The following is a 14,677-nucleotide window of genomic DNA, read 5'->3' as shown; positions in this document are numbered from 1 at the left end:
TATTTATTATTATTAATAATACCTTGCCACTAACATAACAAACTATGCACTAGCATCAGCTTTCGTATTTTCCCCAATTTCTGACAGAAAGTTGTCTGATTCAGTGCAAAGTTCTGCAAGTTTCTGTGACTTGAAAAAAATTTGCCATTGTTCAAGTTTACTTTACCAATGAAATATATCCTTAATATTCACTTGACTCATTTGAGAAACTGCAGTTATTGAAGGAAAAGATTCCTGAAACACCTCTTGTTTTCTAAACATAAAATCCCCAAGAGCTTCAGAATTGAACCCCTGTAGATTGAGATGCAAATCTCTTTGTTAAAAAAAGGACTGGTCATACCAGAATCATCTCTCTGACTCGCCACTTACACGCTAAATCCCTCTTGAGAACAATTTAATACCATTTTTTCCTTGTAGTGAAAAATTGTTGAAAGTCATAATTCAAAACGTACCATCAGATTCTTCACACCTATCCTAGTATCTTGGGTTGTACCTTGGACAGGACTTTGGATTCTTTGTCAAGTATCTTACCCTAGCTGTACACTGTAAAAAGATCTGTCCAAAAAAAGAGAGACATTAAAAATTAAAAAATAAAGACATTACCTGCATAGCTCCTTCCTGTACTCATACAAGATGACACAACCGTCCATTTATCAGTTGTTGGATTATAATATTCCACTGTTGATAAATTACACGAACCGTCATCTCCTCCAACTACATACAAGAGACCATTTACAGCACAAACACCTAAAAAAAAAAGACAGAAAACCAATATGAAAGTGAGCAATTGGCTTGTTCCCCCCTTAAAAACATGGTTTCTATTCTGTGACATCATGAAAGTGGCAGAAGTCCAGAAACATGCCATTCACACCAAATGATTTTACCACTATTTTGAAGCAATTGCTGCATATACCTGCATTCCTTCTGCACATGTTCATGTCTGCAACCTGCTTCCATGTACTGGCGACAGGATCAAACACTTCAACACTTTTTCTTACCAAAGGACCATCATGACCGCCTACTGCATACAATAAATTGTTTAACACACCAACACCTGTGAACATATGAAAATACTCAAAATTAACCAGAGAATGGTTTTACTGTACAAAGAAGAAACAACAAATATTATGCCCGCTAACGTAAGTTCTTCATCCGGTCATTGTTAGGAATGATTTCATAAAACATTTGGGTGAGGATGCATTAAAACAAAAAGACAGTAGCTACAGCAAGACACTGATAAAGTGTCTTGCGTGCTCCTCTACCATACTGCAGCATACAAAGACCAGAGCTGTTCTGCAACAGAAGGTTTAGAAAACTTAGGATGAAAAATGACATGCAGGAAAATAGGACTGTTGAAATTTAGGACTAATTAGAAGTGACAGTAAATGAGACAGTGTGCTCAGCCAGCAAAATGGAAATCTGACAAGATGATAAAGCGTAAGTGAATTTTTAGAAAGTAAAAACTCTGCAGTAGGGAGGGAAAAAGCTGAATGGATAGAGATCATACAATAGGGATGTTTCTACTGCACTTTTGGAATACCTTGCAAACATTATATATGAAACACAAGTAAACAGAGAGACCAATTTCCTCCTCCAGGATTTGGAGAACACCAAGCTTCCTTGAACCAAGCTTCAGTTACCAAAATATCCAAAAGGATATTAAAGGGTCTCCTCTACTCCTAGGGTCTCCTTTACTTTACAACAAAAACTTTATCTACCTGGGATGAAAACTTGGGATGAAGAACTAACTAAAGCTAGTCTGTATCTACTTGCTAATTGGGCTGCACATACTGAAAAAATTGTAATAGGGGAAGCAGAAAGGAAGGCCTGTTTGTTTATTCCTCACCTTCTACTGCACTATTCGAATCCAAACAATAGACTTCAGAACTTTTACATTAAAACTTGTGAGTGATGGACCATAAAGACAATTGAAAAAAACACTACTATGAAAGTACATAGGTCACTCTGAAAGTAATGCCTTTTATTTGTTTCCATGGAAACTGCAACAGATACAAAGAGCAGAGTAACACTGTCTGACAAAGCAAATTCTCAGCTACAAAACATTGGTTTTTGACAGTCCCCACCACTGGCTGTGCGTTTTTACCAGCGATGAACAAGAGCCTGTGTGCCACGCTCGGCATAAAAATCCGTACACCAGTGGAGGGACACACTGTCACCATGGCTGAAACGCGCCACCCACAACCTCACTGTGTCACATCTACTGCTTGGTCTCCATAAACGTTCAGCAAGTGACAATGAATGTCAGTGGGTACAATTTTTTCCACGTGGAGGAATTCAGTTACTCCCCTTTGCTTCACACGAACTCCCATGTCAGAGGCCATGCTGTCAGACTGCCCCTCTGCTGCCGCCTGTCACACGGCAACAAAATTCAATGGAATGTTGGTGGGAAGGTTCAACCTCTACTGCCAGACCACCAACATCCGCCTCTGATGTTGTGGGCCAATGTAATAAAATAGGAGGCATTACTTTTGGAGCAGCCCTCGTACATTAGGAAATCTAATATATATCACATTTAAGAAGATGAAACACAAAGCTGAGATAAAGATTTGCAAATAAAGCTCTTGAAGGGTTCCATGGAAAGGGCACAGCTTAAAATCTTTATTAAAGGGAAACAGCAAATATGAATGCAGTACATCAGGTAAGTCCTTCAGAGAACAGAAAAAAAGCTGGATTAAAAAAACAGAACCCCGAGACCTTAATAGCCAGGTGAAGTATTTTTGAAAACATATCACTAATATTGTATGTAAGAGCCATTCCTATAAAGAAAGAGAAATGACTCCTATTGAAATAACTAAATTTTCTTATTAAAAATACAGATTTTAATAATTAAAATAAGAGGGGAAGGAAACATGGAAGAGTTAATTGGTACTGCAAATCTGAAAAATAGCTTCTTAATAGGGCACCGTTTTATAAATCATCCTATCTAATGCTTTATCAGTGATATTCATTACTGAATTTTCCATATCCTTCCCAGTTAATTTAATTCCTCTTTTATTGCTATTATTTCTAGCTATCATGTCACGGTAGAGTATGACAGCTTTTCTTTCTCCCACTCTGATCACACTTCATGAGACAGTATAATACAATATTCATCTTTTGTAGGTTTAAACACTGCAGAGCTAGAAGGAGGGCTAAGATTTAGTTTAAATATGTGATGTGATATAAATCCCCCACCCAGGCTTTCTGTACAGTTACTGACCTTCCTATTCAGTGTGTAGAGTTTTCCCCCTGCTACGTTGCCATTTTTTCTTTGATGGCTCCTTATTTTTAATAATGTCCTCTGTTCCTCTTTGGTCCTTCATTTTCCCTTAATCCCACACCCAGTTTCCAAGTCCTACCTTATTTCTTGCTCCTTCCGTCTGTATCCTCTCGTTGCCGTCTTCTGAGTTCTCCTTTCTTTGTTATTTTTCTTTCCTGCACATTTTTCACGACCCTGTCTTATATCTCTCATCCCTCCCAAATGGCCTATATCTGGATCTGAAGTTCCTCATCCCAATATGTTGCTGGAAACAGATCTGTCCCTGTATTGATCAACTGAGAAGCAGTTGGTACTAAAGAAGAGTAACTGAGGGTTAACCTCTGAAGGTGCTTTTGAATGAAGCTGAAGCAGCAGGAGCAGAAGAGACAGGCTTAAGTTCCTTGAGATGACCAGAGATCCAAATGTTTAATATAGGAACAAAATTCTCTTTAGTTAGTACCCATAATTCCACCAGGACCAATCGCCAATTTAAACAGTTGTGGTGGTTTGGGATATTTGACTATTCTGGCCAAGCTCAATTAATAGTCATGATTTTTATATTGCCACCCACTCCTCCCCCGTGCACAAGTATAATTTTCCATTTATTTTACAGAGTGGCACAGAAGAATGTTGATTATTTTACTCAGTTATATGAATCTGACGCAACTGACTCCATTTACTTTTCCTCTTTGTTTTTCTTTTTTCTTTTTTTTTTTTTTTTTTATAGGGAGTTTTTGATTCGTAGCAGCTTCCTGTGAGCTCCAGAGTGTAGAAATAGGCCTGAACAAGGAGGGACGTCAGAGTCTTTTTTTTTTTTTTTTTTTTTTTTTTTTTTAATCAGAGGACATGGTAAAAGGCAGCAGACTTGAGTAAACAAACACAGTTCTGAACTCTTGGATGAGGGGAGGGAGGAGAGGGGCAGAAAGATCCCAGTAGTTAGTGTATCTAAGGCACTAAATTTCAGAGTCGAAGTAATTCAACATTAAAAAAACAAAAACTGAAAATACCTAGTGTATAAATAGGTTACAAGTACAATAATAGTTTGCAAAACCAGAGTATTTAAAAAAACCCCAATAACACTGAGATAAAACGGGCGTGCGGGCAGATTGCAAAATGAAGCTTTGTCACAACCCATCAACATTATTTGTGTTTATAATGATACTTGTCATTTGCTCGTTTATTTATATAAATATTTTTCTCAACAATTGCCAGTATTAGGAGTATTTAACCGCACCCTTACTGCAACTCTGGCCAGTTTTTAATCCAGAATTTACTTCCAAAATGCACACACTGAATAACTAGAAGTTTCACAAGACAACTGTTTTCTTGAGGTACAGTGTATCATGTTTCCTGCATTAACATCACAGTTTTAACTTCAAAACACAATCAAACCATTACTTTTAGCAATAAAAGACATATCAAATCGCTGATTTTATGGTATTATTACAAACTAAGTGTTTTAATTTTAGTAATGATTTTAATATTTTTATGTATTGCTTTTTAAATAACTTGGACTTAATTTAAACACCATTCTACAGATTAAAAACTCTTCAGAGTTAATAAAGGGTAACGGAAGGCAAGATGAAAAGTTGGGATAACTATTAATCATCTACTGAGAATACTAGGAGTCCATCCAGTTTTATTTGTAGCAACATCTCTTCCAATTATCAAGCACATTTAATGCAATCACCAGTAGATATTTGAAGGGTGTTGCTAAAAAGCACCATTGAGGCAAAAAAGTGACTTAACTTAAAAAATAAACACAGAAAAATAGTATCATTCAATTTGACTTGAAAAAGTCCACGGGGACGCATCTAGAGAAATAAAACAACTTCTGCAAGTTGAAAAAACCTGAAATACCAAAAGACAAATAGAGGACAGTGAACAGTAAATGAGATTTGAGTCCATAATATAAATAGATAATGAAAATCATAGAGTGAATTTGGAGCTGTGGAAGCATCACTCCATTAAACAAAAGTGGAATACCACAGGCACTTCTGATGTCTTTAAAGAGACATACATGTACTCAGAATCTCAAGAAGGAAAAAAAAAAATCCATGAAAAAAAAAAAAAGAAGGTATTAAGATTATAAAGGAATAAATGGATATACCTTGGCTAAATGATAAGGAAGGATAACATATGCCTATACATATCCAGAGGATGTAAACAGCAGGTGATGAGAAGAATTATTGAAGATGAAACAAAGTGGAAGTAATAAGTGGAAGTAATAGGATGAAACCAGTAACACAAACTTAAGAATGAAAAAGAGCAGAATTTCTTGCAATGAGTTCCAGAATGCAGAACAAGTCCTCCGAAGAGGTGAAAATCTAGTCACAGTTCACATACGAAGTCAACCTGAAAATGCTATTTGAAGAATCAGCCCTAGACTGTCAAAGAGACATCTTTGAAAAAATGGCTTATCTTCATCCCGGCCATGTAGACTTTGGTAATTCAGTACTGATTATCACAATCCATGGACATCAGTCAGCATGTTAAAAACCTCAGAAGTTACGGGAAGAAGAGGAATACGAAAAGTATGAACAAGCAAGGAAAGATATTTACTGTTAACAGACTGAATCTCACTCTGTAGGACGGTTTCGTGTTTATAACCTGCAATACTTCAGCCATCTAAGACTAACGCATTCCATTAGACTCAGACTTGAGCTTACCTTTTATATTTTTAGATGCATATTAAAACCACACATTTATTTCAGTTATACAAGGACAGTTGATTCTTGTCCACTCACCTGCTCCACTCCGTCTAGTGCTCATTTCTGCAACATAGCTCCACTCATTCGAATTAGCATCATAGCATTCTACTGAACTAAGGCACTGACGTGACGCCCCATCGTAGCCACCAACAGCATACAGTTTACCTAGAAGAGTAACCAACAGAGACCTACAAATTTCTGTTGCACACAGACTATGATGGTACACAGGCTGAGAGGAAGTCATCGTTCTCTCAGTTAGTTACTGATCAGTACCTGTCATCAACCAGTTATTGAGTTTCTTTATCAAAACTAGTTTAAGATGGTAGACTACAGTTCTTCGTGGTTTTTAGGATGTAAAAGGCAGTCATTGTTCTAACAAGGAAAAATGTTGAGTCAAAAGATTTTTAATTGTCTAGCTGAAACACAAAAGGTACTTAACCTGGTTTTTAATTAAAAAAAGCAAGGTAATTCAAGTATGTCCAACACTGGAAGCTCGCAAATAGGCTTCCTAGAAATATTGACAATTCAGATGAAAATTACTTGTACGGTCTGCATTTTCAGACCAGAAACACCAGTGGTTCCCTTGCAGTTAAAACACATGCCTGGAACTGTTTCAAGACCCAAGAGCCAGCCCAGCTCTGCATTGTGCAAGCGACATCCAGGCTATTCACCACTAGCTGACTTAAAAGTCAGCAGTTTTCCTGGCACTGTCCTTGAGATCAGCCCAGAGTGCAGCCAGCACAGATAACAGAGTTGACAATACTGCCGTGTTACATCACTAGAGGCCAGTTTGTAAGGACATAACTTCAGTAATCAGGCTGCCTAGATTTGCTGACGTGTAACCAAAGCAGCTTGTTTGTACCATTTGAATTACACGGTTGAGAAAAACATAAATCTGAGTACCTTTTCAAAAATGAGAAAAGGCAGTAAAGAATTGCATTTTCCAAACCCTATTCTTTTCAATACCATTTGACAACTTACCTCCAACAACACCTACACCGACACTACTTCTTCTTGTGTTCATTGGAGCTACATGAAACCACTCGTTAGTCTTTAAGTTGTAAACTTCAACTGATGATAAACCTAAGACGACAATATAACATTATTTTCTCTTTAAATCTAGGTGCAACATGCTGTCTACCCTCCATAAAAATCTTTGTATTTGAAAACTCAAATAATTTAATTTAAATGACTGTTAATTACTGCGCAAAAGGCACAAACAGTGTCCTTTAGATAGCCAATTACAATTAACCCATCTTGGTGTTTGAAAATGGGCATATTAATAAAAGCTTGTGTGGAATTCTAAGAGATTCTTCCCCTTTTTTTTTTTCTTTTTTTTTCTTTTAATTAAGTCACAATGCTTCCTCCTACAGATACTTCAATATTAAGGAAAAGGACCATCTCTGCACAAATGCATCTGTGAAGAGAATGAAATGTATGACCAAAGCCTTCCCACAGGTCAGAGGAAGCTGTAATCCTGTTTGCAGGTCATGAAAATGCAGAGGTTTATTTCATATGCAAACAGGACGAAAGAGACCAGGTAATTCTTCTGCTCACATCTTCCATGAGTTAAGGACTCTGACTACAGAAGGAATACTGAAAGGGAGTATGTCAAAGATTCACTAGTCAGTAAGCCTAAACTCTTAGATGGAAGCAAACAGTCCAGTAATCAGGTAGAAGAATGTGACCGCTAAAGCACGTTCCACACCACAAGATGCCAGGCTGCCCTCGTGCTTGGTTTCATCACGACTTCCAGGAAGGAAGTTGTTATTATTTCAGATTTGATAAGTTATGTCAAGAGTAGTCAAATGTAATCTGCAGCATGTGAAGGCAAAAATACCTGTACTCCCGTCAAATCCTCCCACAGCATAAAGAAGGCCATTTAATACAGCTGCTCCCAGTGTGCTTCTCCTGTCTTGCATATTGGCAACACTTGTCCACTGGTCCTTCACCGGATCGTAGGAATCTACTGTACGAACTCTCAAAGAACCATTGAAGCCACCAACAGCGTAAACCATGCCTCCCATGTACACCATTCCTAGAGCAGGGAAACAGGGAGGAATGATGAACATTTTAGTCTCTTTGTCAATTAATTGTGTTCCGTACTGCCCTAAGTATGCAGTAATGCAATTTACAGTATTCACTGCACTATCAGACTTTTGACAGTGTTCTAGAGCCACACTTCATTCCAGTTAAGCACTAGAAGTTCTGACACTTTTTGTTACTAATAACTTGTGCTTCTGAATAGCGTGCTTGCTGAATTTCTTCTTGCTTAGATATGTCAGCTGCTTTAAGATAACTTTTTCACTTTTTTTATTATTAGTTTTTTCACTTCTTCACATTCTCCATCTCTAATAAGACTAGGGTATTTTAATAGCAAAATTACTCATTATTATAATGCATTAATATTTAAATTTATTTCTGTATCTTTGGGAGGTAATAAAGCAGTTTATTCTAGGGACTACAAATTGAAGAACAAATTTAGATCAAGTTACCGAACTTGTATTGTTCCCGACTAGCAAGTAAATAGAATTTAAAGGGTGATCACTGAAGTCAATGCTTCACCCTGCTCAGAGAAATATTTTAAGTACTTTCCCAAAGAACATAAAATGCTTTATACAGATACCTAAATTCTGAAGCACTACCAAACTCAACAAAAAATTAGGCATCATTTACCAGCTCTACATCTTCTGGAGGGTAATTCAGCCACCTGATGCCAGCGTTCTTCTTTAAAATCATAGCACTCAACGCTGCGAATCGCCTTTGGTGCCTGTCCTCCAACTACCATCATCAACTAAAAAGGAAATAATAATATATGCAAATAATCAATAAATATAAGAGCACCTGAAAGATCAAAAAAGTGTTAAAAATAAAATAAGCTGCTGTACAAGAAATAATTAAAGAATGGTTTCCTAAATAAGAAAATTGAGTCTTGCAAACTTAGCAAAATTAATTTTTTTAGAAACATGTGCAATCTGTAATCCTTGTGTCCAGAAGAAATGTCTGAGATAAGCAGGAAGCAATTAAGAGTCTAAGTAGAGCCCCGTGAAAGTATCTTCACATCATCGTCTGACCTCAGTCAGGCAGCAGAATTCAGTATCTGTGATGTTCAATAGAACCGTGACTATCCATCACAGAACAGCCTTATCTGGTTCCTTTGGCAGAAATGTGCTAAATCTGCTGAATGGAATCTCTTATTCCACCACTGCAGTTGACAGAAAACTTACTTATTTCATTGGAAAGAACATAGTACCTGATGATTCTTTTGGTTTTTTCTTCTAAAATGAGCAAAAGACTATATTTAGCTACATACTGAATAAATGCCCCCACTCAGAAGCATCGGTTTTTGTTAGGGTTTTTTTGTTGTTGTTGAAGATGGTCTTTTTTCTTAAGGAACGGGTTTACCTCCTCTCTAACACCAGGCCTATAATTGTATATTTCTCAAGTACTGAAGAACTTCCTAAAACAAAACCTTTTTTTGGGCAAGGGGTGGCTGGGGGGATAGATGTTTCAGTCTCCCATCTATATCACAAGTAGTATAAAGTATAAAGCTAAACACTTCTTATATTTTTGTGATAAATAAATCCAGTACAAAATTTTTACTGGATTACCTCAAGTGACAGTCATGTTCTCATCAAATCTGACAAAATGGAGTGTGAAGAAACAAGTACACTGGAAAAATAAGGTCTTACTTTTGGAAGGCTAGCAGGCGTTCTTAGTTTTGTTCGAGTGCTTTTCATCAATGCTCGTTGCTCAGTTGGCAGCAAGTGATACTTCATAGCTTCAATGAGGTAATCTTTACAAGCACTGCTGTTCTTAACCAATATTTCTTCTTCAACTCTCTGTTTATTAATAGAAGTTTAACAAGGTCTGAGCATGTTAAGGAAGTCAAACACAAATAACAATCTGAAATGTGATAAAGCCTGTGTTATATCACACAAACGCTGATTGCTCTGATTTTTTAGATTGTAGTTTAATCACAGTTAGACCTGAATTTGTGTCATGGCAATATGCAGTCACTGAAAAAAAAAATTATTCCCTTAATTAGTAAGTAGAAGAAACAGTGTTAGGCAAGGTAAATAATTTCCTCACAATCAAGGCAATTTCTTGACTTTCCAAATACAAAGAGTACACAACACTTTTAAGGACCACTCCTTAAAATGGGGGAGAAGAATATAACTAGTAAATCACCCCACAACAGTAAGAAACCACAATGGCAAATCAAAACATAAAATCCCACAAAAGCAAAAGAAAAACCAAACCTCAAAAACCACCCACACAAAGTGAAGGTATTCAGACCACAAAACCAGAATTTCTAATATAAACACCTACCAAACTGCTACGACACCTACTAACCAATGATAATAGTGAACTTACACTTCCAATATTAAATATTTGAGCTGACACCTAAATATTCAAAATGTTTTTAAAAAATTTGAGAAAATATATTTTATCTGAAATGTTTCCTTTATTAGCAAGTTCTAAACTATTTAGATTCAACTCTGAAATTTAAAACCCACTTATGAAAAGAAGCGTGGTATCAAATACCATATTACAAATGAAAGCTAACCTGATCTCAGCTAATTAAATCATTCAGATTACTACCGTAGCACGGGAAGTAGTCAGCCAAATAGATAAATTACTTATATACAATATCCTCTGTGTGGCAATCCCTCATTTCATTCTCTGTGTGTGTGCGCACGTGTACACGCATGGATATGTAATTGTGACTGGTTATTTTTACCATCAGTAACTCACTACGTTACACTACTGTTTAAATATTAACTTATCCATCTGGCTTCAAAAAAATAAACTGAAATGTTCACATGCAGAAGAATTAGTATTCCTTTTTGCTTACCTGAACTAAATATTCGCGGGAAAGCAAAGGCAGCCGAACATGCTCCATCAGGCGTGCCATTAGCTCCTGCCTTACATCTTTGTCATGGTTTACCCACGCTATCACTGCTTCAAATACCTTCCAGGAAACAAACAAATGCGAGTCCCTTGACTTACAAATTCAGTAGCATGAAAATAGTGTGCCTCCAAAACCAGTTTTTGCTTATACTAAAATTCCTAACGTGAGAAAAGACAACAGCAGTTACAGCTCCCATTATTTCCATATATACCCACTATAAAATCCTGAAGATGCAGTAGCTAGTCTCTTTTTCTATCACTTCTCTATTGGTGTTTCAAGGATAGTTGCACTACATTGACAAAATCCACACAATAATTTCACTGATACTGAAAATCCAATAAAACTAGGTAAACAAAGAACACAGCAGCAGGGATATTACAATCTTCATACCTTTCTTGGAAAATTGACCTGCCATATTATAATTCAAATGACTTATCACTGCAGCTTACTAGGAGAACTGATCCCAAGCCTAATTTTGACACTGTTGCACAGCAGCTCATCATACACTAGAGCATTAAAACTTGAATTATACTCCACAGAAGCAGCATCACATGTATCACAATTAAAGTGATAAAACTGGACCTTAAGGGTATTATGGGAGCGGGAACATGACTTTGCTAGTTGCAGTTTAAGCAGATAGTTCTTAGAATCAAAGTTTCAAAGAGGTTTTAAGACGAAACACTACCTAGTCACACAAATCAGTATTCAAACATGATTTTGAATACAATCCAGCTTCATTTACAGGTGTTAGTACAAATATATACTCCTTGGAAAAAAAGAAAAACAACGTATGTTTAAATTGATGGATTCAAAAATGAAAATATCTACAACTTGAAAACCATTAGAGGTTCAAAGAGATGCACTTGGCTCACTGAATTTCAAAAATGGCTTTAAAGGAATGAGATCTAGCTAAAGGTGAGCCAACACATATTTAACTCAAGTTTGGCTATACCAAGCTACCTAGCCATCTCTTTTGCAATCCACCTTTGTTCAGTTAGGCTAAACAGCCCACATACACATTCAGAGTTTTAATTTCTTAGTGGGACTGCTGATGTTAAAGTTAGTAGATAGCATATACTTGCTTTTCAAACTACTGTTTTTGAGTTAGTTATCCCTTGGTAAACCAAACTCCCATGTATGTGACTACCAGCATGTGTTCTGTGTGTTCTGCTTGAAGATGAGAAGTAATTTCCCTTTAATTTATTTTCAATTTTTTCAAAGTGTTTTGTGATTTAATGCAGTTTTAGGATTTTTAAGAATTTAAAAGATTAATTTTCAACATCAGACTGACAACACTTCTGGGAAAGATCCTTTAAACACGAGAACCATACATGCCTAATTTTACTGAGGAAACAAAGAACACATCCAAACAAGCGTACAAGAGCGGTGACAGCAAGCTCAGTCTCTCATCCAAAAGGATAAAATGAATACTGGGATACAGATGGTCTTACCTTTTCTTCTGAGGCAATTGTGAGTTTGTCACTGGATATAAGACTGCACACCTGTTCTACACCAAGATTGAGGTATTCTTCACTAAGAACGACATCAGAAAAGTGCTGTTCTGTTTGGAGGAAAAGTAGTACTTTGACATACAGTGCTAAGTGTTTCCCACAACAAGCATTAAAGCAGCAGAGGAAAAACAGAGGAAAACAAGTCAATATGCGTGCTATTTTGTCACATCTAGAAGCAATACCTTAACTTAAAATATTTTATATAGGTTAAAGCTTGGTCTCACAAACAGATTTATTTTTAAAGATTCTTAAAAATAAATGAAATATTAAAACACTTTATACTAAAAGTAGCAATCATAGCAATTTAACATTTTCAGCATTGCTTCATCTCAGTACTTGTCCTTGACAATTACTTAAATCTCATTTTACTAACTTTGTACACACAAATACAGCAAAAAAGGTTTCCGGAAAAAGAATATGCCCTCTATGCTGTTGACACACGTTTTAAACCTGCAGTTCAACATGAAAAATGGCTAATTTATTAGAACTAGCATTTTGGCAGTCTAACGTAGGTCAAATTAAACAAGTTTGGATCCTGTTGCATCTCTCAGAGCTTCCTGAAGGTTATAAAAATATTCCATATCACAATCTCTATACAGTATAGATGTGTAGTTTTCCCTCAGCTTTTTGAATGCCTCAACTTAAACAAAATGGACAAAATTCAGCTTTTAATTGTAGAACCAGAGTTGTCCTCTTCCTTCCTTAAAATTGCTTTTTAAGCCATTCAGTTGCTTCAAAAGTAGCACCATCCAACTAACTGTTATTTTTCCTCTCTTCAGCTATTCTTAACACAAGTTAGAAGGGACAATGTTACTGGGAATTTAAGTATTCACTCATAATTAGAAGTACAAAAAGTAATCAAACGTATTCAAACTAAAGAACTTTTTTAAGCCTTTCCTATCGCTCCACTAGCACTACTACAGTTAAGACTCCACGCTTGACAAATTGTCTTAAGCTGTTAAAAAAACTTAAAGAATGCTGAATGCTTCCAGACCAAGAAGTCTAAATTTTTCAGATCGACTTTGCAGGGTATGACAGCTTTTTTTTTTTACACTGTACTGAAGATTAGAGTATAAAAAGTTAAATCTGACACAGTATAATTCTTGTCCTTTATCTAGTTCAGCATCCTGTTCCTTGAGAGAGGCAGCACAAATTGCTTCAGACAAAAGTCCAAGAATACTTAAGAAAGTATGATAATAAAACCTTGCTACGGAAAAGTCTCACTGTAAGCAGGAAAGATTAGAGATTGGTAGACAGTAGGATGATATTTTACCTTAACTACATTTTACTAAACAATGCCTTTAGCAAGACACAGTCCAGTCCCCTTGAAACCTGTAAATTCTTGACTTTAATACCTTCCTATAGTAATAATGCCACAGACTCATTGAACAAAAAGCCCCACATCTAAATTTAACACCCAGTTTATCATTAATCAGCTTTCAGTTAATATCCCCTTTTTCTAATGCTAAATACAATGATAGGGAAACCCACAACCTGTCTACTCAAAATCATTCATTCATTATTCTATATTCCTTTTTTAGTCTTCATCTGTTTAAAGTAGACAGTCCTTGCCTTTTCAGTCCTCATCCTACAAGCCTTTTCATTCACGCAATCATCATCTCTACAACTCCCTCCGATTCCGCAGCAGCCTATTACAATGGATGCTCAGTATTTTCTGCCGTATTTCAGGGAATGGGAGAGAAAGGTTAAGGAGAAATACTACTGATTTTTATACCATCACCATTACTTTTCCACTCCTCAGAAACCTTCATGTCCATTTGTCTGTTATGTAATTTGCATAAATTAATTTTATTATAAACTCCAAATTGCAAATGACAGTGCCACAAAAGATCATGTCCAACTGTACTCGGATGGGCAGCAGGCAGAAAGCAGAAGCACCACTTAGCCAAATCTCAAGCAAATCTGAGGTTCAGAAGCCTTGTTCATCCTCCCTTGAGAAAGCCGTACCAACAGTGGCTCATATTCACCGGGATACACTTTGTAAACTAGAAATACTCAGTTGATTTTACAGACTCATATACAAAACCCTTGCTTTTTAAAGTAGATTTAGAAATATGACATGCTTTAAATTGGAAGAGATCCAGCCTCTAAGCCAGAAGAGTAAAAGCTGAGAATTTTCAAATAAAATGAATATGAAGATGTCTCCTGGTTTCATGATAAAGAAGAGAACTGTAGAGGAAGATCTGAAAAAAAGGCAGTAGTTGAACAAAATCTGTTCTCCTGGATGTTAGCCTCTGAGCTTAAAACATAGAACAAGGCA

The 14,677-nt window shown here is 36.4% G+C and overlaps 1 protein-coding gene across 1 annotated transcript in view; it reads right to left on the bottom strand.

The window, feature by feature from the left end:
- Window positions 1-598: 598 nt before the first annotated feature.
- KLHL2 (kelch-like family member 2) overlaps window positions 599-14,677 on the bottom strand; it is a gene marked incomplete at its 3' end in the record, with an annotated part of 55,923 nt that continues 41,844 nt past the window's right edge. Inside the window, exons 5-13 of the mRNA XM_010134029.1 lie at window positions 12,337-12,446; window positions 10,829-10,945; window positions 9,663-9,812; window positions 8,647-8,764; window positions 7,811-8,008; window positions 6,952-7,053; window positions 6,007-6,135; window positions 914-1,054; window positions 599-747 (exon numbers count right to left, since the gene is read on the bottom strand). Coding sequence (XP_010132331.1) covers window positions 599-747; window positions 914-1,054; window positions 6,007-6,135; window positions 6,952-7,053; window positions 7,811-8,008; window positions 8,647-8,764; window positions 9,663-9,812; window positions 10,829-10,945; window positions 12,337-12,446 — 1,214 coding nt within the window. The remainder of the gene's footprint in view (window positions 748-913; window positions 1,055-6,006; window positions 6,136-6,951; window positions 7,054-7,810; window positions 8,009-8,646; window positions 8,765-9,662; window positions 9,813-10,828; window positions 10,946-12,336; window positions 12,447-14,677) is intronic.

This window comes from Buceros rhinoceros, unplaced genomic scaffold (genome assembly GCF_000710305.1).
Source record: "Buceros rhinoceros silvestris isolate BGI_N320 unplaced genomic scaffold, ASM71030v1 scaffold4794, whole genome shotgun sequence".
Classification (NCBI taxonomy): Eukaryota; Metazoa; Chordata; class Aves; order Bucerotiformes; family Bucerotidae; genus Buceros; species Buceros rhinoceros.
Note: the sequence above shows the minus strand (reverse complement) of the source record. Positions and strands in the feature narration are given on the sequence as shown.